Below are 24,397 nucleotides of genomic sequence, written 5' to 3'. Positions count from 1 at the left end.
TGCCTTCTGTAAATCTAAAAGACTCCACCAACAAAGCTAGTCGCTTCATTCATTTGTGGTTTTGTTTCGTTATAGGTAATGTACACGCTCTAATGTCTTCTTGCATGAGCTTATTTTCCATTTTTAAAGTAGGGCTATATGTTGGCTGCCATCTAAGGTCAAAGAAAAAGAAATGCTAATGGTTTACTGCGTATTAAAGTAAAAAACAAGTTAGATACCTTATTAAAAATCCTTTGTATTAATTTCCACTTAAATTGCATGTGCATCTGGAGCAACTTGTAACTTTAAGAGGAAATCTGCCTTTCAAAGCACTTAATATGTTTTCCCACCTAAACGTTCGGGATAGATTTATATAAACAATAATCATGATCCAGCATTCCACAAAAATGATTAGAGATAAACTTGTAAAAACAAATAACTGCTCAAGGAAACTTAGGGACGGGGGCTTTGCCAGAACAGCAACAGTCTATAAACCTAAACATCGTTAGACATGAATAAGAACTGTGCAAATCAGACACAATTCAAAGCTTGATGCCTTTTGCTGAAGAAATCCATCAATAGCCCAAACAACAGGAAAGACATTCTTAGCTGTCTGCAAAGACTGTTTGTTTTGGGAAGATTTGACACTGCAGAGAGATTTTGCTCACTGCTTTACTGAGCTGTTAACAGTAAGCACATAGAATTTTAATACAGAAGACTTTAACACTGATATTTTTTAAGTAATACTACAAAAAAAGGAATGATAAGGTGTTTCACATGATATGGGACTAGCTGGCTGATGTAGAGCTAAAGATTCATCATCAAAGCATTGCATGGGAGACAAATTACTTGCAGCAAACATCCCAACCACAAACCATAATCACAGCATTATCCTTCAGAGATGTACAGTGGGAAAGAAACTGAAGCCTTTCAAGTGTCTGAAGCTCATGTTCAAACAGTTGTTTTCTGCATGTTGACTCATAAAATGTTTTGTATAAATGGGAACAAAAGGTTTTCCATCAGCACTGTATCAAATCTTAAAAACCGGGGCATCCTTTACTGTTTGTTTCAGAGGCAAATGTGTTTTACAAACAAAAGGAAGAGAGAGATTTGTCCTCTGGCACAGAAACCATGGGAAAACACAGCATGTGGCTTAGGTATGAAAGTCTCTGAATATAAAAACAATAATCAGATAAAAAACAGTGTGATATTTGCTTACAAAAGAGAACAGTTTTTACATAAACAGCCAAACATGCATGTCTTGGTCTAATCTATCTCTAATCTTTATAATCTCCCATCCTAAACAAAGTTTTATATAGTTTTATTAATCTTAAATTTTTACAAACTAAAGAAATAAAATATGAGTTAGATCGGTTTGTGATCACTTGATGTTGGTAATCTGTCAAACCCACAAACATCTGCGAGCAGCTTTGAATGCACAACAGCCGTTACATGTGATTATTGTCCTTTGGTGGTTTTTCACAGTTGATCTTCCCTCAGTGTTTGTTATTGCAATTAAGGCTGTTTCCACGCAGGCTGCAGAATAATCCAGCCTGACTCTGAGCTTTTAAGCACAAGCTACTATCATTTTCAGTTTGCACACAGAGCGCCAGCCACGATGTTCCTCATCACAGCTTGGACAGAGGGCAAGAATTTGTCAGAGAGAGGAACAGTTGACAGAAAATGATTTATGATTATACTGTGGATATAAAAAACGAACAACACCCCAGCGCAGTTGTCACATTTTTTTGTGTAAAAATGATTGTTTTGTTCACTTTGTGAAGACATTTGTGGTTTTTGACCTGTGAAAGCTTCTTGTTTGTCTTCATTTGCTTAAGCTGTAGTCTGCAGACAACTCACAAAGACTGAAAATGATGCAATTGTACAAAGGTATCAGTCAGGAGAAAAGCTAGAAAGCAGAAGATGAAGATGAATTCATTTTTGAATAACTCCAGAATACCTTCAGGAGAAGGAAATTAATGTTTTGGAATTGCTTAGCCACAGTCTAGAGATATATCTAAATCTATGTTTACATTTGTATCTCTATACTGTATATCTCTATCTCTATATATCTCTATCTGTATATATTTACAAAAATCTGGCAAAAACTAACCATCAACTTTTCACAATTTTAAATGAAAAAAGATCTGTTACTTATTACAATTGCAAATTGTAACCAAATAATGACAGGTTCAAAGCTGTGGAAGCATCTGCTGGAATGCTGTTTTGCATTTTCATGATGTGGCGACAGGTAGGAGGTTTGAAGCTCATAAATATCCAACTGGAGATGGCTGCCACCAGTCCAACCACCTGCCTGCCAGGGGAGTTAGGTGAATCAGGACAGGAGAGAGGGGGCGAGGGAGTGGAATGTTGTGGCTGATTTTGTATTTGCAGATATAGGATGTTGTATCCCAGATGTCAGAAGAGCTCTGTTTATAAAACACTTATCCTGTGTTACTTGCTTCTCTCCCAGTTTGGCTCATGCTTTGTGAGACAGGCATCTTCTCTGACGACATGGAGCAGAAACTAAACACAAAAAGAGGGACGTTTGTGTTGTAACTGACAGCCAGAGAGCAGTTAGGTTTTACTCCTGGATCAGTGCTTCTTTGTTCTTTTTGTGTCTCTGCTCTGTTCTCTCAAACCCCCAGTGGGTCGTGGCAGATGGCCGCTCACACTGAGCCTGGTTCTGCTGGAGGTTTCTTCCTGTTAAAAGGGAGTTTTTCCTCTCCGCTGTCGCTACATGCATGCTCAGTATGAGGGATTGCTGCAAAGTCAACGCCAGTGACTGTCCACTGTCTCTACATGCTCATCCGGGAGGAGGGAATGCTGCAAGTCACTGACTGGATGCAATCTGCTGGGTTTCCTTAGACAGAAAAACTTTTTATCCAATTTGAATAAATACCTGAATCTGACAGTACTGTTCAATGGTTACGATTAATTTGAATGTATGTACCTGCCTTAAAATCTATATGACTCGATTGAATTGACTTAGCCCATTTTAAAGTTACCCACCTTTCACACATTGCAACACTCTCCAATTATTTTTACCTCTGCCTTCCTCCCTCCCTGTTGGATGGAGTAAGGGGGAGTCAGGTTTAGCCTAAACCGGCTCAGTTATGGTTGAGGTGCAAACACACCCTCCATTTCTGCTACCTGTATGACCCCTTCTCTTTTCCAATGGTTATAATCAGTCTGACAGAGAGAGGTACCCCCAATCCTTGTGGTTTTTAGTATAACAATGGCCACCAGTGGGCTCTAGATGGACAAACTTTATCAGTTTATTATTTTACTTAGTACCCCTACACAAACCCCATTCTAAAATGGCCAAACTCTAACACTCAGTAGTTTAATCTAACCTCCCCAACAACCCTATACCATTCAAACCCTTTGTGAAGTGCCTTGAGACGACATGTGTTGTGAATTGGCGCTATATAAATAAAACTGAATCGAATTGAATTGAATTGAGAGATGCTCACATCAAACACTTTAATGCAATCAGAAACCAGAAAAATGTAGGTTTATACTCAGGAGGTGGTGGCCGAAATCTGTTCCAGTAATACAATAAAACCCCCTTGCAGCTCTGTTCCATCATCCTGCGGTTTTATTTAATTCATGACTGAATATAAAAACATGTTTTCAGGCAACATATGCAGTTATTTCTTATTGAATTTACAAGGGTACCCTGATTTCTCAAGTACATTAAAACACAAAAAAGTGAAATATCACCATGGAAATACCAATCCAGATTTAAAATGACTCATAAAGCTCAGATACAACCACAAAGGTGTGAAAAACAATAAGGAATGGTTCAGAAATTACTACAGAGATGTAACTATGAAATAAAGACATCTAATAGACATAAAACAACAGAATATCAGCATTGCTAATCGCTTTCAGTGACATGACATCTTTTTGGACTGCTATAGTAGCTTTCTAAACTATGCTGAGTTTATATAAAATAAAATATATTCATAGTTTTTACAGCTCTCTCTATGTTCTGTAGTTAATTGGAACAGCTAGTCTGGAAACACTGTGTGTTTTGAACAGCTCACAATACAAACACCTCTGTGTGCTTTTTTACACTTCCTATCAGAGCGCTGAGCGGGAAATGTGAAATTTCACATCTCTATAAAGCCTTGTATTTGTTCAACTCACAACAGAAGAGCGCCTCTAACTGAAAGCAAAATGGAAAGCCCCATTTGTGGGGGAGGCAGAGGAGTGGATGTGGTGAAGTATACATATGGATGGATTCTTCAAAGGGACAGTGTGCATGGGGATTACAGAGACACTGGCCAGATGCACATTGTCTTCATGACTCTCCCTGGCTATATCAGTCAGTCTCCAATTAACAGTCTGCATTGTCTGCAGGATTAGAGCTGGCGGCACAAGCCCCGCTGGACTGACCTTACAACAACTGGCAGAGGCCTTAATCCTGCTCAGCATGTGCTACAAAGGCCCACCAAGTAGGAGTTTACCATAATCCGGGTATCACATATCTCCGCAGAAGAGCGACTTGACTTCATAAGCAGCACTTGAGTTCAGGACCTAAGAATGCAGAACTGCTTGTCTTGAAAGCTCAGCCAGAAGATTTACAGTGTTTTAGTTTGTGCTTCACCCAAATTCCAAAAACAGGACATTTAGGAAAAGCAACTATATTTGGCAGATTAGTTAACTAAATCAACTGAACTAATTTCTTTGTTTGAAGCAAGGACCAAAACAAATCTTCGCCTATAAAAGTGTAAATAAGGTAGGCACAGATCCTTTAAAACTTTAACATTAAGCAATAATTTTTTTCAATAAATAGAAAAAAATCAAGGGCAACTTATGTTGGGATTTCTGACCCAGAGTAATATGTTTAGAAAGATGAGTAACAGCTACTTGACAGTTTATACAGAGCATTGAAATAGTCCAGACGATACGTTAGAAAATCTTAAGCAAGGAGGGAAGGCTTTTCTGTCACAATAACTCTTAGTTGGAAAAGCATCGATTTTATAACATCAGTAATCTGTTTAACCAAATGGGTCAATTAGATTTCCCAAATTAGATGTGTCTTATGTTTGTTAAAATTTAGAAAGTTTAACTTCATCCAGGTCTTAATTCTGTTAAAACAGTTTAGTTGTGGTGTCAGGAGATTACTGCTGTTAATTAGGCCCGATTGAAGGGAAAACAATGTAAAGTAAATTATACTAAAGATTGACCCAAGGAGCAACATGTACATGATAAACAGCCATTGACCGAATACAGGCCCCTGAGGAACCCCTAAATAAAGAGGAGCTACAGAAGATAAATTATAGGCAAACAGAAGAAGTCCTACATCCGATGTGTTTATGGTCTATTCTATGAAAGGCTACGGAGAAGTCAAAAAGTACTAAAACTGTAAAACAAGTAGAGTGTAAAAGAAGGCCATTAAAAATTATTGAAAGGGCTGGTGTGACTCAAAACCTAAATTAAACTCCTCAGAGAACTGGCTTTTATGGAGGTCTTCAAAGATTTTTCTTTGGACATTTGCTGCGTTTTTAGTAATTTTTAGTGTAATCAGAGGAACGTTTGTGTTTGTTAAGTCAATTATCACTTAAAACTATAAAAGGATTTCAACTCAGGGACACTGTGGCAATAGACTTCTTAACAACAAACCAATTTTAAATGGCATCTTTTATTGCTATCAAAAAATCTATAAAAAAATCTATAAAAATACCAGACATCAACTACAAGACATAAAATGTTATGAAACACATGTTTCTTTAAAACAAAAGTGAAATTAAGAGTTTTCCAATGAATGAAAATTGGAGATACAAATAATAAAATGCATTAATAAGTAAAAATACATACTGTAACAGAGTGATGAAAGTAGAGAATAAATAACAGACTTGAAATGTCTAGAAATGTGCAAATAATGATTACTTCAGCTCCAACAAAAATGGTTCAAATAAGCTATTTGCTAAAAATGTGTGATGCTTTTTCCGTATTTCCTGTTTTCAAGAGGTCTAACCTCTTGAAAACAATGTTTAAACAAACAACACCTGATTAGGTACAAGAAGCAGACAGAAAGTGTGTGAAAAAGCAGATAAAGTTCTAAGAAAAACACTGATAGAATTTAAGAAAGCTTGAAGAGATGGATTTACAACAAATTTGGACTACTTGGAATCCAATAAAATGGGATAAGGAGTGGTTTAAAAAGTTTGCACAGTGCTAATAAGATTTCCTTTGTGTATTTCAACAGAGGATTGTTGTTGCAGTATTAACAGTAAGAAACTGGTCCTGTTCTCCGTTTGTCCTCTATCTGTCCAGGCTGATGGGGATGTGTACTGCAATATCACACATGGTGTGAAAACCCTCACATCAACTCGTTTGGATTCTGTTAGCTGCCAAACCACAAAACTGTTATTCCATTCATTCATTCACTTATTCATTCATTTATTCATGAGGACTGTCATAAACTTGATGAGGAGTGTGTATGGTGTAATGGAGTTTAGACGAAAATTCAGAATGAAAGACTCACCTTCACCGCCTCCATCTTCCAATGATTCTTCTGTGCGTCTCCCGGCCTCCAATCAGCCTCCTGTCTGCCTGATTCTCCATCCAATCACCTTCCGACGCCTCGCTTTTAAAGGACCTTCAGCTGTGTTCATCCTTGCTTGTCAGCTGTGTTCATCCCTCCTCCACCCCACCTCCAGCATCTTCCTTCACATCTACTCCTGGTTTCCTCGCTCCCTGGCCGCCAACCCACCACCAGCGTCGGATCGGGGGGAAGACATCTCTAAATCTAAACCTTTCAAACGTTCACCTTAGCTCATGTCATTCTCAGCATTCATGTCTTCCTCCCAGGTCTGCGCGCCAAAGAAAAATATCCATGTCATTTCACATCATTAAAACGTTTCTGATTGCCATCCCTTTTCCTTGTGAGTCTTTTCAGATTGAAATAATGTTGTGTCGGGTGCTTTTTCCATTGTTGTAGGCCCCAGACGGCGGGTTGTTATTCTCTATCTGAAGAAGAAATAAAGAGGTGTGTTTGTAGTCTGCTGCTTTATCTTTATTGTGATGACAGTAAATTGATGTATGAGAGGAAAATGAGAACAATATGAGCAAAACTTGTGTTTTACTTTATGTTTTGACACAAACTGAAAATACATTCACTCGGAAAGTCAGAGGCTACTAAATATTTATGGAACCCTTTGGAAGACAAAATCAACAATGTGGACATATTCAGTTTTTCCTTAAAACTTGGAAAACCCACACATTTAAACAGTTTGTACTGTGATACATCCTCACAACTTTGTTGTTTGGCAGAATAATTGCTTCTAGACATGAGGTCTATCACAGGTCTGTGTTGTGTTTGGGTCTGATAAAAGCAGAACCTTTTTTTTTAAATGGAAGTGCTGAATTGCCTTCTGGAGGGGTATCTGACTTGTGTTTCTGCTTTGCTGCCTTGCAGCTGCTCAACACTGAGAAGAGGAGAGCCATGGTCCGATAGCTTGGCAGAGAGCCCGGTCCAGCTCAGGAAGTGTCCATGTGTGTATGGGGGTCCCTCCCCCTGTTCTTCCTCCTCTTCTCCATTCAGCTCCTCACCTCAAAGCATTAGTAATGCATTCCTCCAGTCCAGCAACAAGCAGGGTAATTCAATTTCCTCGACAATGGGGCCGTGTGAAATTTGATTTGCATCTTCAGTTCTCTGGGTTTTTGTCCAGGCTGTAAAAACGTCTCTGTCTCTGTCATGCTTTGTTTGATCTGCAGTTGCTCCAGAACAAACAGCAGACGATCAGAAGATGCTGTAATCTTTTTTAATTGATCACTGTTTCATACTTTAAATATCAGAGGTGACACTAATCTATTCCTAAATGTTTTATATTTTAAGAGTTTCTTTGTATAATAAGTATAATAGCTGGGACAAAGCTGCTTTTAGCTGAGCAAAAGCGAGGCTAAGAACTTTTTTCTGTGTCAACCCTCAAACTTGGAAAATGTGTTTTTGGAGGACAGCAGCTGGCTGGTCCCAAAGTGAAAAAACTAGACTGTTGGCCCGGCGCTGACACTGATCTCCTGTCTGCTGTTGACCAGGCGAGGTCAGACACACGCACAAGCATGCCTTTCTTGTCTACATTACTGCAAATACCTACAATCATTTAAATCATGAACTTTAACAGAAAAATGTATGTAAGCTTAGTAGCCTGGTTATTAACCCATGTATGTAGCCTTTGCTTTCTGTTTTGTTTAGTGTGTATAGAGAAGGTGAAATCTTCAGTATACCTGTTAAATACAAGTAGATTATATTTATTACATCCTGATTTGTTAAACCCAAAATTAAGAAGATCTGGTTTATTTTTTCCATGACTGTAGCTATGACCTTATTTTTCATAAAAGAAAAAAAAAAAAAACATTGTGGAAACTAGACAAACTTCAGTACGGTAATCCTTGATTTTATTTTTTTGTCTGATGATTAATATTTTCTGATTACAGCTGCTGTTGGTAGCTAAACTTGACCTGAAGTATTGGTAAAATGAGTGTTGCAACACAGAAAAAAAAAAGAACATGAGGCTGCAGTTGTATCATTACAATCAGAAGATGTTTCAGATTCAACTTTTTCCGTTATTTTTGGAAATTCTGAGTTATTTTTGTTTAAAGTGAAAAAAAAGAAACCAAATGGAAAATGCGTTTAGGTAATTGGTGTTAAAAAAGTGTGTTTTCATTAGGATCTGAGCAGTGAAGCTTTGCTGCTACCTAGTGTTTGTTCTGTGTCAACATTTGCTCACATTAATGACCCCTGACCACTTCAGTTAAACTTCCTTTAATTTTAAAACACAGCATTCAAGCTTCAACGTGACCACAGCCTTTACACGTACATATTACAAAATTATGTATAAAAAAACAGATCTACAGTGATTTTATTACACAAAAGAAAGATAAATCTATTAATATTTACATGAATTCATGTTTCTAAGGTAAAATAAAAGAAATGCCTTAAAAATTAATCACAGGTTTTGTTTAAAGAAAAGAAAAATAATTTTTTCAGAGTTGGAAATGTTTTTAATGATCTTCATCTGTATTAGAACAAAATCAATATTACTACTACAAAAAATGAAAAAAAAAAACAAAAAAAAACAGACTGCATCAGTGAATATTTAAAGAAAGCATACATTTGTTTTTAAACTCAGGCTCATTTTCTTGTTTCACAGCCATCAAGGAGCTGCTGGTTGAATTAAAGACATGTAAAACGTTTCTCAGATACTAAAAGGTTTGTGCTTAACGTGGCACTGTCTCAACATCACTTCCTACACCGATCACATCTTAAGAAGCAAGCAGAGGCAGTGGGAGTACAGACATCTCACTCCACATTTGAAAGTTCGTCATGTTGCAACAGATTATTTTCCTAAAAGAGAAATTCCTTTTTCTTTTACACAGAAAGTAGAGGTTTTCACAATCCTTTCACAGCAGCCACTACCCCTTTTGAGTGTTATATAAATGCTAAAACACATTTGAGGCACTGCATTGCAAACGCATTAAATTTTTTCAGAAAAATCTCCTGAGAAAAAGCCATTTTTTCAAGTCAAAAGCTCCCACTGGGTGATCACTGCTGCTTCTTTCTGTGTGAACAGTTTGCAGTTTTTTTAATAAAAGAACCACAAAAAGCATTACAAGCCGTTAAGAAGACTCCAAAGACCACACACTCGTCTTTTTTTTAGTCATCTGCTGGGAAAAAAAATGAGTTCTGGCTTCTCAGTTTCATTCAACCAAATAAAAACATGTGCCAGATCCAGATCTTCACAAGTGAACAGCAACTGCTAGAGAAGTGGGGCTCATTGCAATATAAAAACAAAACAAGTGAAATAATTGTGTCTTAAGAAAAATAAGACTGTGGTCAGACATGCAATACCACAGGAACACTGGTCCCAGACAACAGGTTTAAGACAGAATGCCACTATAAGCCAAGTGTGTTAGTGTGTGGTGAATGTGCCACAAGTACAGTACGGTTCAAGCTCCAGAAACAGAGTCCTAACAAGCTAAAGTTAATAATCAATGAAATAGGTAGCTTTAAAGATCCTATCTACAGATGTAGGCATTTGCTCCAGAGTAAAGACAGAATATGTTACAGTACTTAACCAGCTTCAATAGAAGAGTCCATGTTTGATGTCACCCATGTCATCATGAATTCTTGTTTAAAATCTTTCAAGTGTATTGCATCAGCTCAGGAGTTCAGTCCCAGCATCCTTAATGATCCACGCAGTGCTAAACAAAGGAGTGTGGAAGTTGGATTAGTGGCATCTGTACGTCGGACACACAGTTGGCCACCTGATGCATGTCCTCTGGTTCTGCTTAAGCCAAGCAAGAAAAAGCACATTTGGTTCAAATAAAGTGAGACAAGAAAAATAAGCAAGAAGCAGAAGAAATGGAACCGATCACTTGAGGAGAGACTGGATAGAGGAGAAGCTTCAGAGATGTGCAGCGATGCAGATTGGTGGAGATTGGAGAGGTTTAATGAGCTGGAGGGTTGTTGGGATCAGGTCGACTGTTGGCCAGGTACTTTGCTCGCATGCTGGAGGTGTACTGTAAAGAGAACCAAAGAAAAATAGGTAATAATTTCTCCCTCTACAGATTTAAAAATGAACAGCAACTAATAAACAGGGTAAAAAATAAAAAATCAGTCTGGTCACATAAAACAAGCGAATCCAATGTAGGATTTTCTCATTCTTATTGAACAGCAATCAAAGACACCACCTTTATAGACTGAAAAAAACGTTTTAAAGTTCTGATAAGTGAAAAAAATACATCCATTCCTTAAACATTAAAAACTGTGAAAAGATAAACAGGATAAACAAAACAGTACAAGGAGATGGGAGAAAATCCTGCAGAGATTATCTTTCAGACAAGTGCTACAGTCTACATGGACATCAAATTCACAGGAGACAAAAAGCACAGCAGAACCGTATAATATAACTCTGCTGTAGTTTAAACTGCCCTTCTTCCTGTTGTGTGTTCAGACCAACAGAACCAGACATTTATATACAGTTGGAATGGATCCATGCATGTTTGGATGGGAGGAAAACGAGCATGACAGGGCTGCATTTCACTCCTGTGGAGACGGCCATCTTGGATGCAATAAGGTTAAAGTGTATTTTGTTCTGTGATCACCTTTCAGAGTCATCTGAACAACTTAAAAACACCAGAACTTGTTTTCAGGGAAACATTTATCATTATTTTTTATTAATTGTTCTCCCTAGAAAATGTCAAAACCAGGACAGACTATACTCTGTTGAATACAAAAGGTAAATGGATAAAGGTTTATGAAGCACTGAAGCTTAAACGGATGCTTGAGCTTTTTAAAACAGCAGCTCCATTGTTTGTTTTCCATCACGTATAATATTACAAAATGCTGGTCTTGTCAAGATCTTGGACATGCTGGACTCTGGGTTTTGTTTCAAGATGAAGACCACAGCAGCAAAATCCTCTTTTTTTTTTTTTTACTGAAACCTAGAGTAAAATTCCTGGCTGCATTCCAATGCACTCAATAAAGATTTTTATTTTGAAAATGTCACCTGGGCGCCATTCAGCGAGGGTGAGAAATGAGAGGGGTGACAAAACAAGAGGAAAAGGAACTTTCTAGAACACATATGTGGAGGTTTTTCTGTCTGTACCAAATGCAGAACGCTAAATGAGTTCCCTCCACTCACTCTGTCTGCAGCTCATTCTAAGTTTGTCAACGTTTAGCTTGAAGAAAATGTTATGTGGCGCTGCTAATTTTGTTCAAATGTTTCTGGCACCTGCTCCTGTCACACTGAGCAGTCTGCCAACAAACTGCACGTCACTTGGCAGCTTTTTACATTTCCTGAATGAAACATTATCATCATATTTATTTTTGATTTCATATAAAATGATGACTTTAATCTCCAAACAACAAAGTTAGTCCTAGTTAGATCAGTTGGCTACTGCAAGTTGCACATTAAAACCCACACAGGTCCTCTTATGCTTTCACTCGTGCAGGATTAAAACGAAAATCTGCTTTTATGTCATTAAAGTTATATATTTAAATTTTGATCTTTTTCTTACTTTACAAAGCTTTGACATAAATATAGTCTCAATAATACAAGGACCAAAAGTGCCACAATTAGATAAAATAAAAAAAAGTTGGTAAATAAATATTTATATTTTTAGTGATCTAAACATAATTGGAAATACATACAATAACTTAATGAATACATAGACACACGCAAACACACACACACGGACAAAATTGTTGGTAACCCCGCTCTTAATCAACAAAAAACCACAATAGTCACTGAAATAACTTGAAACTGACAGAAATAATAATAAAAATGAACAAAAATCAACCAATGAAAATCATACATGCATCTGAATTGTAGTTCAACAGAATCATTTTAAAAAACAAACCAATGAAACAGGCCGGGCCCAAAATGATGGTACCTGTAACTTAATACTTTGTTGCACAACATGAACAAACTGCTCCAGTTGTCTCAGGTTTTCCTTCTCCAGACGGTGTGTTTCAGCTCCTTCCACAGATGTTCCGAAGGATTTATATGAAGGTCACTTCAGAATAGTCCATGGCTTTGCTCTTAGCCTTTCTTGGGTGTTTTTAGCTTTGCGTTTTGGGTCAGTAACCTGTTGGAAGATCCATGCTCTGCAACTGAGACCAGACTTTCTGACACTAGGCAGCACATTTCTCCCCAGAATGCCTTGATAGTCTTGAGATTTCATTATACCTGCACAGATTCAAGAGACCCTGTGCCAGATGCAGCAAAGCAGCCCAGAACATAACAGAGCCTCCTCCATGTTTCAGAGTAGGGACAGTGTTCTTTTCTTCATATGCTTCATTTCTGTGAACAAAGAGCTGATGTGCCTTGTCAAAATCTCCAGTTTTGCCTCATCTGTCCAAAGGACATTCTCCAGAAGCTTTTTGGTTTGTCAATATCATTTTTATGATTTCCTTTAACAGTGGTATCCTCCTTGGTCTTCTCCGATGAAGTCCACTTTAGCTCAAATAACGACGGATGGTGCGATTTGACACTGATGTACATTGACCTTGGAGTTCAACTTTAATTTGTTTGGAGGTTGTTCTGGACTCTTTGGTTACCATTTGTACCTTTCACTTCAAATTTGTCATCAATTTTCTTCCCGCACCCACATCCAGGGAGGTCAACTAGTGCCCCGTGGACCTTAACTTCTGAATAATATGTGCAGCTGTAGTCACAGGAACATCAAGCTGCTTTGAGATGGTCTCATAGCCTTTACCTTCAACATGCTTGTCTATAATTTTCTTTCTAACCTCCTGAGACAACTCTCCTTTGCTTCCTGTGGTCCACGTTCATGTCACCAAACAGCCCAGTGACTACTTGTCACCCTTTAAATAGGCAGACTGACTCATTACAACTTTGAAGACACCTATAGCGCCTATGATCAATTTATTTTCAATATTTTCTAGGGGTACAATCATTTGTCCAGGCCTGTTTCATGAGGTTTTTTTTATTTCTTATTATTCAGTTGAACCACAATTCAAAAGCAATGTCTGATTTTCATTGGTTGATATTCAGTAAATGCTCAATTTATTATTAAGTTTTGTCAGTTTCAAGTTATTTCAGTGACCATTGTGGGTTTTTCATTCATTAACAGTGGGGTATCAACAATTTGGTCCATGTGTATATATCTGTAATTATTTATATATTCCAGAGATATAACATAAATACGGAAATGTGGAAAACATGCATTAAAATGAGGATTTAACTCTATTTAAAAAGCAACTATAATTATTTTAGTACAAGACAATTTGCCTTACCCATTAAAGTCGGTCAGCAGTGAAAACAGTGTGACTGGTCTGCACAATGAAATATTAGGGTATATTTAACGAACCGTAGTGATGGAACCTTAAAAGATGTAAAATAATTAAATACTGAAATTCTTTATGATTTTTACTTAAGGAATTTAGAATTTAAGTAATAATTACAACATTAAATTATTAAATTATGTATTTCAGGAATTACTGAAATGTAACTTTTTTTTTTTAAATGTACGCTTTTTCATTTTTTTTAATTGACCACATATATAAATACTTATTTAAATGGCTTATTTATTATGAATTATGGCATTTTTGGCCCTCGACAAAGTAGTTCACCGACTAATGCAAAAACGAAAGATATACAAAAATAGTTGAAGGCATTTATAATTTGATGCATATGAACCACTGATTCATATGCCACACTGAGTCCGGAAAAAGTTACAGCCACACATGTTCCTGCTGGTTGAGGAGGTAGGTTAACATGCAGCCCAGGGCGACAGCATACAAACATCAGGTTAGACATTAGGTGGGACACTAGGGCAGAGAGGGTGCAGAACATGGGGGGAGGATCTCTACAACCCCGCCCACTGGGAGCCTAAAAGGGGGTCAGCAAAGCCAGGACTTTGGGAGGTGATACAGAGGAACAGGCCAGCAGGTGAGGGGAGGTGGGGATGTTGTGTACCTGTTAGTAAAGCAGATGAAGTTACCAAAACGATCTTGAACTCTCCGAGGGCTTTAACTGCCAGCAGTGACCGCTGTTACTGTCCGCGGCAGTCAAATACAACTGTATGGGTTCGCAGAGAAAAGACGACAAGAAGAGAGTACAGAGAAGATGCACAAAGCAGTGTTGAGGTCCAAGCAGACACACGGACGCGAGGGAGAGCAGGATTTCTAGTGGAGGATCGGACCGGGGCGAGTCAGGGCGAAATAACTGAAGTCGGCTGTTAATATCAACTCTAAGGCTTTAAAAACTCTTTACTTGGAAGGAGCTGAAACAATCCTGAACACAGGAATGAATCATCAGGCCTCAGATGTTTGTCTGATTGATGAAGCTCAATCAGAGAAACAGCATGGCACGTATGATTGACTGATGTTAGTGATTCCAAAGGGATGGATGGGTAAAATGCACACCACACCTGCTTTACGTGTAGTACACAGTTGCTGTTATTTATCAAGATATTGTAAAAGAATGATATGTAACAGTCTGCTGGTAGCTTTACGTTGTGTAAGCTCTGACATTTTTAAATAATTAGACAAAAAAGGAAAACTTACAGTGGGAGGAGGAGATTCGCGTCCAATCAGTGGCGTGTTTTCACAGCGCGAGTTCTGGAAGTTGGAGTTCTGAGCCCTGTATAATACAACACACAGAGACATCAAATACATGAAAACCTCTCACATACAGCAGTATATATAAACAACGCTGTTAAAATGCTGGGTTTTAGTAATGTAGAAATGAGACCATGATATGTCGGTTCAAAACTTTTTTCACTTATCGCTGCTGTTGTACAGAAACCTTGGATCAGGAAATAAAAAACAGATTGCCTTTGAATGTAAATTCATACTGTTTGGTCAAAGTTACATGCTCTTTTTGATACTTTTACTGTACACTGGTGTTAATAAAACCCCAAAGGGAAGGGTGATCAATAGTGTTGATGGAGATACCGCAGGTAGAAAATAAAAAGAGGTGCAATAATCCACTTGTGTAGGTGCACGCACTCAGAAAGTACTTTGTTGTCTCAGCATCCCATATCTTGACTTGGTAATATTTGCCTATTCCACATTATAAAGGTTCTCCAAATCCATCGGTGTGTGAGGACGTTAGTTAGGTTATTACAAAACTTGAATGTTCCTCTCAATAAGCAACCTTTTGATGATTTGGATGCATGCTTTAGCTCACTGTGGTTCTGAAAATTTAAATCTTTCTTCATTTTTCTAGCAGATAGTTGAAGGATTTGAGCCAAAACAGAGTGCTATTGGGAATAATTATTTCAGTTTCATCTGAAGATAGGTAACCCCAGAGCATGATGCTGCCCCCGCCATCTTTTACTGGGGGTATTGTTTTCTGTTGGTGGTGCTCAGTGCTGGTTTTGTGCCCAACATACAGGTCCTTCTCAAAAAATTAGCATATTGTGATAAAGTTCATTATTTTCTATAATGTAATGATTAAAATTTAACATTCACATATTTTAGATTCATTGCACACTAACTGAAATATTTCAGGTCTTTTATTGTCTTAATACAGATGATTTTGGCATACAGCTCATGAAAACCCAAAATTCCTATCTCACAAAATTAGCATATTTCATCCGACCAATAAAAGAAAAGTGTTTTAATACAAAAAACATCAACCTTCAAATAATCATGTACAGTTATGCACTCAATACTTGGTCGGGAATCCTTTTGCAGAAATGACTGCTTCAATGCGGCGTGGCATGGAGGCAATCAGCCTGTGGCACTGCTGAGGTCTTATGGAGGCCCAGGATGCTTCGATAGCGGCCTTTAGCTCATCCAGAGTGTTGGGTCTTGAGTCTCTCAACGTTCTCTTCACAATATCCCACAGATTCTCTATGGGGTTCAGGTCAGGAGAGTTGGCAGGCCAATTGAGCACAGTGATACCATGGTCAGTAAACCATTTACCAGTGGTTTTGGCACTGTGAGCAGGTGCCAGGTCGTGCTGAAAAATGAAATCTTCATCTCCATAAAGCTTTTCAGCAGATGGAAGCATGAAGTGCTCCAAAATCTCCTGATAGCTAGCTGCATTGACCCTGCCCTTGATAAAACACAGTGGACCAACACCAGCAGCTGACACGGCACCCCAGACCATCACTGACTGTGGGTACTTGACACTGGACTTCTGGCATTTTGGCATTTCCTTCTCCCCAGTCTTCCTCCAGACTCTGGCACCTTGATTTCCGAATGACATGCAGAATTTGCTTTCATCTGAAAAAAGTACTTTGAACCACTGAGCAACAGTCCAGTGCTGCTTCTCTGTAGCCCAGGTCTGGGGAATGCGGCACCTGTAGCCCATTTCCTGCACACGCCTGTGCACGGTGGCTCTGGATGTTTCTACTCCAGAGTCAGTTCACTACTTCTGCAGGTCCCCCAAGGTCTGGAATCGGCCCTTCTCCACAATCTTCCTCAGGGTCCGGTCACCTCTTCTCGTTGTGCAACGTTTTCTGCCACACCTTTTCCTTCCCACAGACTTCCCACTGAGGTGCCTTGATACAGCACTCTGGGAACAGCCTATTCGTTCAGAAATTTCTTTCTGTGTCTTACCCTCTTGCTTGAGGGTGTCAATAGTGGCCTTCTGGACAGCAGTCAGGTCGGCAGTCTTACCCATGTTTGGGGTTTTGAGTGATGAACCAGGCTGGGAGTTTTAAAGGCCTCAGGAATCTTTTGCAGGTGTTTAGAGTTAACTCGTTGATTCAGATGATTAGGTTCATAGCTCGTTTAGAGACCCTTTTAATGATATGCTAATTTTGTGAGATAGGAATTTGGGGTTTTCATGAGCTGTATGCCAAAATCAGCCGTATTAAGACAATAAAAGACCTGAAATATTTCAGTTAGTGTGCAATGAATCTAAAATATATGAATGTTAAATTTTCATCATGACATTATAGAAAATAATGAACTTTATCACAATATGCTAATTTTTTGAGAAGGACCTGTATATTTTAGAAAGTTCCAACTAGGCTCCATCTGACCATGACACATTCTGCAACGGTTTAGGAGATTTTAGACAGGCTTCGATGTCTTCTTTGGGAGAAAACCACTGAACTAATTTTTAGATCAGTGGTACAGAGCATACAGGAGATTTTTGTTGCTTGCAGAAAACCACTGGGACTTGTTGGGAATCCCTGCTGCTCCTTCAGCCCTGCCATCACCAGTTTCAGTCTTGCATTTTCATCAGTTTTGAAGAGAAGTCTCAGTTTCAGCACATTTTAACTAATTTTAGGTGACTGACTTCACCGTTTCATGGTGTATATATAATGTTGTGAAATGTTTTTTTAGTACTCTTCGCCTGACTGATACCTTTGTACAATAAGATCAACATAGTATTAGTTTGACAGCGTTCATATTTACTCAAAAAGGTTACTGCTGCTTGTTTCCCCACTAATAAATGTTTTTTCTTCTCTTGTTCAGGATATATGTGAAGTTATATGTGGGAAAAGACACAAAATAATTCAATAAAGTCTAATTTGTTTTTACATCACAGAACTTCAGTTGTGTAGACCTTTAAAAACCACAGTATACTTGCTGATATGAATTTATAAAGTGCACGCAATAAGACCTTTGCTGCCACCAAGGTTTACACAGAACTAGAAACAGATGTATCCCCTCCCCCAGTTTCATTAGGATGGAGCCTCAGAACGCTTTGCGTTTCACAACCATCACAGCTGGAGAGAAACAGCTGCATCTGCTAACTTTGGGGGAACTAAGCTTCTCTCTGGGGTCAAATAAACTTTTTGAAAACAAGAAGTAAAAAAAATCTCCCTTACTGTGCAGAGTTAAGAACACAACATGCAAATACATTTTCTACCTCTTCTGCTTTCACTTATAGTGTCCTCTTGTTGAATAAACATATTTTTCTAATAGTGGTATCTTACATGTACTCTGTGACAGGTGCGTTGCTGACAGTGTGGGCTGTGGCAGGAATGGATGTCTCACTCCCATAGCTGCTGCCACAGCTGTAGAGGCTGGGCATGTGGACACGGTACAGGCTGTCATGGTTCTGCCTTCCGCCGGGGCTCAGAGAGTCATCTTCACCATCTTCGTTGCTCCTGCAAAAACAGAATTTTAGAACGACCACCAGGGGGCGCCCCTCATCTGCCTCTGATGACAATACAGCATAAACTTGCCACTCAGTCATGTTTTTTATTTTTTCCTATGATGTGTCTTTAATCATTTTAGGATGGAAAAACAAAAACTGTTATTTCAAATAAATAAGAAACAGCATTGTACTAACCTCCTTGTAACTGGATAGTGTTGAAAAATAGACTAGTGCAATTTATTCCATTTCAGCTAAAATAAAAGTGCTTTGTTAAGCAAACATTTTGCATGAAAAATGGAAGATGATCTCTTCTGCAGACAGAAAGGTGGATTCAAATAATGAATCACCCAAACTTCTAGCAAAATAAGAAACTGCTGCATGTCTTCCTCTAAAGTTCATGGCGACCCACAGCTCCAGTTCCATCATACCTCATTTATGACATCATATAGTAACATTTAGCATATGTTCCTATGGATTTCATCACACATGCATGTTGGCAAGGGATTCCAAACAGCATAATTATAACTCAATAGCTATAAAATAAATGTTGCTCTCTTTGTTCAGATTTCAGATGGAGTAAAATAATTAGCTGGCATACTTCATTACGACTGTACTGCTGAACAAGCGTAGCGGGGAACACTGAAAACAGCAGACAGACGAAGCTTTTGCTTTGTGACAGGAAGCACCAGCTGAGATAAAACTGATAAACATGCTCCCCCCTATGATAAGGAGAGATCAGTTCATTATGTGGGCAGGCTTCAACTTCTTTCCAAGTAGCAACTCTGCACTCATTATCCTGCTGCTAATGGGAGAAAGAAATCACAGTGATGTTACACTTCTGCTGCAGAAAACGATACTAGATCAGTTAGGGATTGTATTAGATTTTGGCCAACATGGCACAATTAGGTAGGGAAGTCTATCTGCTAAAGCAGTTGGAGTCTACTGGACTTTTGGATTTTTGTTCCCAGATCATTTAGGTGTAAAGTAAAAAAAAAAACCATGACTAAAAAGCCAGTTTTTTTTTTAATTTACCATAAATGATTAATAAGTTTTCCTTGTGAATTATTTATCAGTCCTTATACCATTCTGAATATAAAGTTGGCATGAAAGCTTTTACACGACTACATCTGTGGAGGTTGTGCTTTCCACGAATGTAGTGGCTGTCTTACCGCTTGCCTCGCCAGGTGTGAGGCACGCTGCAGACAATCGAGCTGAACATAAGAGCCGTCACGAAGGAGAAAAGCAAGAGGTAGATGAGGCCTTCCAGCCCATCATAGCACAGTCCCGTCATTCCCTGGACGTAGTCCTGCAAGACAAATTCAGCCTACGTTCAAATTTCTAAAGCAATACATGAATAGACTGGTAAAGTTATTAAAAGTTTTTAACTGCACTTTTGTGTGCACCTTTGGAATTATGAATCCACTGGAGAGCAAGCCCCTATTAAAAAAGGACTGCCAAATTCATAATACAGCATCAAAGGGACAAGTACTTACATATAGGACACCAAATTTTACCTAGAGTGACAACTCTGCAAGTTCCACAGCCATCAAAGATGGGATGCTTTATACAAGTTAGCTGCTGTAAAATCTGCCTGAACGAATCAGTTTCCAGGTCTGAGCAGCGCTACAGCGAGACAGTGTCTCCGTTTGTAGTCTCCTCTGCTCACCATGTGCAGGCTGCGACAGTCCACCAGTGCAGTGAGCTGATGAAGGCTGATCTCTGTGGTGTTCAGAATCCCCTGAATCTCTTCCAAACTTCCCTGGGAATAAGTGAAGAAAACACCACAATTGTACAGCTGTAAGACTAACAAAAGAAGAAACATTCGGAGCCAACATGACAAGATACGAAACTTCGGGAACGTTTTTCTGTTCCTGCTCGCTTAAAGTCCAAAGAAAAAAAATGGGAGTGATTCACTTCTCGATTATCCATTCAAAGCACATTTATCAGGGATCGGCCGTTCATAAATAGACAACAAGAGCTGAAAAGCAGATTTTAATTTATGATCATTTCTCAATTTTTCCTCTAGTCAACATTTTAGCCTTATCTTTAGCTCAAAATGAATCTGCTTGCCTGATAAAAAAGTTTGAACAACCTCAGCAAATTTCTCTGTGCGTGTATGTGAGGAAAACATGCCTCCCTCTGTTCCCAATGTCTGCTCTCATTTATGCCTCCATCAACACCGTGTAAAAACCAGTGATGGACAATACCAATGTTGTGTGGACAAGGGGCAGTGAAAGCCTAATGCAGCTAAATGAATAATGCAGGTCCCAGGTGGTCTGTCAGCTAATCTTTGTTCGACAGATGTAGCTCCCCGTTCTGCAGGTCAGTCAGGTCCCATTCACTAAGATATTCTGTCACCACAAACAGTTTCAGTCTCTCATACCTTACCTTTGTCTGTTTATATTCTCTGGTGGCAGAGCGCAGCAGCTCAGACACATCATCCTGCATTTCTACTAAGGCCTTATGGCTCCCAGAAAGCCTCTGGAAAGGAAAGCATTAATACAATGAGAAACAACCCAGAGGAGTTGAAAGTTTTAAAATTCTTAAAATAATCACAAAAAACCTTCAGCAGGATATTAGGAGACATTTTATGAACACACATGGATACCAACAATAGATGCCCATGACATCCGGAGCACTCAAAGGTTTTGACTTATTGATGTGGCCTGAAAGTAAAAAAGGTAGGTAGGCCATTTAGGGCAACACGTCTGACAGCAAGAGAGATAACCTACAGAAACATGGAAGCTAACCTTCCTTGTTTTAGATTTTTCTTCAAAAAGAAGCCAGACTTCTTGTCATTTTTTTTACTCATTTCTAAGACTATTTCTCCAGGCTTTATAAAAAGACTGTTAACCATATTCCTGTTTAAAAAAACGCAGATCTATAGTTTTTTCTTGAAATATCAATCTTAAACAGATGAACTGTGCTTTGTATAAAACAAAACGTTGAGATCATACAGGTGACAGTTTACATATACTGTATACAAAGACAAAACTTTTGAACTCACTGAAATTAGACTAAATCTTTTCTGTTTTAGGTCAGTAGGAAAAACCAAAAATATTCGTACTTAGTAAATTATAGAATCAAGAGAGATTTTATTACATTTTTTTCTTTCTTGAGATTCAGACTTTTGCAAAAATTTCCTTTGTATTTAGTAGAATTCCCTTTTAACTGTATGACTTCTCATGGTAATTTATTGGAATTTTGGCCAATTCCGACTGACAGAATTGGTCCAAATGAGTCTGGTTTGTAGGCTACCTTTGTTCACACAAAAACAAATTCTCCATGTGAGAAAGATCAGCTTTTTGTGATGCCCTCTGCAAAAAATTTACTCGGTTGCCCTTAACCCACATCATAACTAGCATGGCGGTGTTATTATCCATTTGGACAACCCGTGTGTGCCGAGGATTTAACTTCCTGGCTGATATCTAAAGATATTTCAGTATTTCCACAAAATGTTCTTTCCTCACGACGCAATTGGATATTTTGATTTGCACCAGTTATTTCTGCAGAAAAACATTCCCACAACATGATGCTGCCACTCCTGTACTTCACAGGTGAGATGGGGCTTTCAGGCTTGCAAGCTTTAAGCTTCTTTTTTTAATTATGTCAGCATGACAAAATCTTTTCATTATCCCATGGTGTCATGCAATGAAGAAAAGTATATCCACAGTTATGAATATATATGCAGTTAAGTCAAAGTTGTTAAGTAACGCCATCGTCTAGAATTTCCCAAGATCTTTAATGGCATCTTATTGTATGTAAACCTCTCAATAAGGAGAAACTGCTAAAACTCTCTTACTCATTATTCTGGCATTTAGCAAAAAAAAAAAAAAAAAAATAAAAAATGATTTATGTAAGAACTAACTTTGGTGACCTAAAAGAGGAACAGTTCATTATTTTTCAATGTCATATACTGAGGCCAAAAAAGGTTATGTAACTTTTTACACAGTACATGTTAACGTCTGTTTTTAACAGATTTTTTTATTCTGATATCTTACGCTACATCTGAAACGTAATAAAGGTAAATGCCAAAAGGAGCTTGTAGCCAAAAAATTGGAATATCTTATCACTAATGGCCTTCTGTTCCTTAAAGGAAACTGAATACATCAAGACAGAAAAGTAGAATGCTCAATACCAAATATGAATCTCAAATAAGTGAACATTATATAATAATGCCCTTAAAAACAAATTAAGAAAAAGATTTAAAATAAAAATCACATAATCATTGCTGCAAGACGAGTGGAGCCACAACAACAGTGACAAAGAAAACAAATATAACAATAGGAAGGAAAAAGGTCATTAAAAAAACAAGAAAAGTCAGAACACTCAGCTAAATAGAAATTGTGTCTTTAGATCAGGGAGGGTACCATTAAAAATGTTCATTTTAATCATGTTTGTAATTTGGAGGTACTACAACCGTTTTTCTTTTGGATCTGACAAACTATTACTCAAGAAAACAAGAACAAATTAACCACGGTTTGCTAAAGATCTTTACACAGACTTTACTTGTGTGCTAAAAAACAAATGTTTAATGAATGCACTTTGCACAAACTCAATGCTATTAGCATGGGCACATGCTGATACTGATGCATCAGTTCAACTCCCTGAGGAAGAGAACATTTTTTTACAGCTGCAAAGGAAAAACAAAATGCTTGCTTTGGGGCCATCAAAGAGAGCATGTTATGCTGTCATCTCTTACATCTCAGTTGTAAACACATGAAGTAAATATTTTAGAAAAAGAAGTTCATACTTGTAAAATGCAAGTGCAACAAACCTGCTGAAAGGGGTTGATTTGCTCCAAACTGCAACTAAGGTAGTACTGCAGGATCTCTGAGAGTCAGCAAGGAGGAACAGGGACAGAAAGCAAAAACAGATTCATAAAACACACATTTATCTTAATGTAACTGACACAATACAATGATTATCGTTTTATTCCTTTCTGAATTATTGTTCAATCCAATAACTGTCAACTGACGGGTCTTTGACAAGAAGTTATATTTATTTTACTAAAAACCATACGTTGGTTGAAAAGGTGAGGCACTTCTCTTGGTAAATATCTGACAAGACTGACCAGTCACTACTGAAGTATCACCACAACACTGTGGAAACTCCTAAAGCTAATTGAAAGCACTTCACAGAAAGATTCCATGTAAGGGTGGAGTTGCAGCACTGACTGAGTTTAATCGGTTTCTACAGCAGCAAAATGCTGCAACAAAGAGGGTATTAAGAACTTCATGCCTGAATAAAGAAATGCCACGTGACAGACATTGAAATGTAAAAAAATGACAAAAAAGCAGAAAAATCAGGGTTCAGATAGTATTTATTTGTTCTGAGAAAGCATCTTGCTTATACCTACACTAAGTTCTGTTTTCGGTCTTTACAGTTTTGTTGAAGCGCAGAGATTCCATTATCTTCTATCTAGTCATGTTTCTGTAATTCCTTCTGACTTGTTGCAGCTTGCAAAGTACGAGTATGGATGAGGCAACCTAAACGCTAAGAAGTCTTCCAAAAGATACACGAAACTTACAAAACTTTTAATGAATTCTTTGAAAGCATTGAAACTAATACACTGCACAAACCCAGGGAGAGGTGCAGGTATAATTCCTCCGACTGCACACAGCCTTGCAAAAGCACCACCAGTGCCTGTTACATCATCAGTGTTGTTATTGCTCTGTTACAAGACTAAACCTGGATTCTGCTTGAGTACAAAGTGAACCAACGAGGATCGTAATTATTAGAGGTTTGGACTTTCACTTGCTATCACCACCCACTTCCGTTGGTGAGAACTCCTTCACATATGACTCAGTACTGCAACACAACCATGTGTACAGATCCAAGCTGTGACAAACGCCACCGCCACCGAACTG

The 24,397-nt window shown here is 38.2% G+C and overlaps 1 protein-coding gene across 3 annotated transcripts in view; it reads right to left on the bottom strand.

Annotated features, from left to right (window-relative positions):
• Positions 1-8,742: 8,742 nt before the first annotated feature.
• The window catches only part of LOC124864354 (protein tweety homolog 3-like), a 28,583-nt gene continuing 12,928 nt past the window's right edge, over positions 8,743-24,397 (bottom strand). For 2 of the 3 annotated variants that reach the window (XM_047359118.1, XM_047359117.1), the window contains exons 9-15: positions 23,305-23,360; positions 20,916-21,008; positions 20,194-20,286; positions 19,697-19,833; positions 18,364-18,537; positions 15,029-15,104; positions 14,208-14,540 (exon numbers count right to left, since the gene is read on the bottom strand). In XM_047359118.1, coding sequence (XP_047215074.1) covers positions 14,460-14,540; positions 15,029-15,104; positions 18,364-18,537; positions 19,697-19,833; positions 20,194-20,286; positions 20,916-21,008; positions 23,305-23,360 — 710 coding nt within the window. In that variant the 3' untranslated portion in view covers positions 14,208-14,459. Of the gene's footprint in view, positions 10,516-14,207; positions 14,541-15,028; positions 15,105-18,363; positions 18,538-19,696; positions 19,834-20,193; positions 20,287-20,915; positions 21,009-23,304; positions 23,361-24,397 lie in introns of those variants that run through there. The other variant, XM_047359119.1, reaches the window with a different exon arrangement.

This window comes from Girardinichthys multiradiatus, chromosome Y (assembly GCF_021462225.1).
Source record: "Girardinichthys multiradiatus isolate DD_20200921_A chromosome Y, DD_fGirMul_XY1, whole genome shotgun sequence".
NCBI lineage: Eukaryota > Metazoa > Chordata > Actinopteri > Cyprinodontiformes > Goodeidae > Girardinichthys > Girardinichthys multiradiatus.
The sequence above is the reverse complement of the archived record's forward strand: the minus strand, read 5'-3'. Positions and strand labels throughout refer to the sequence as shown.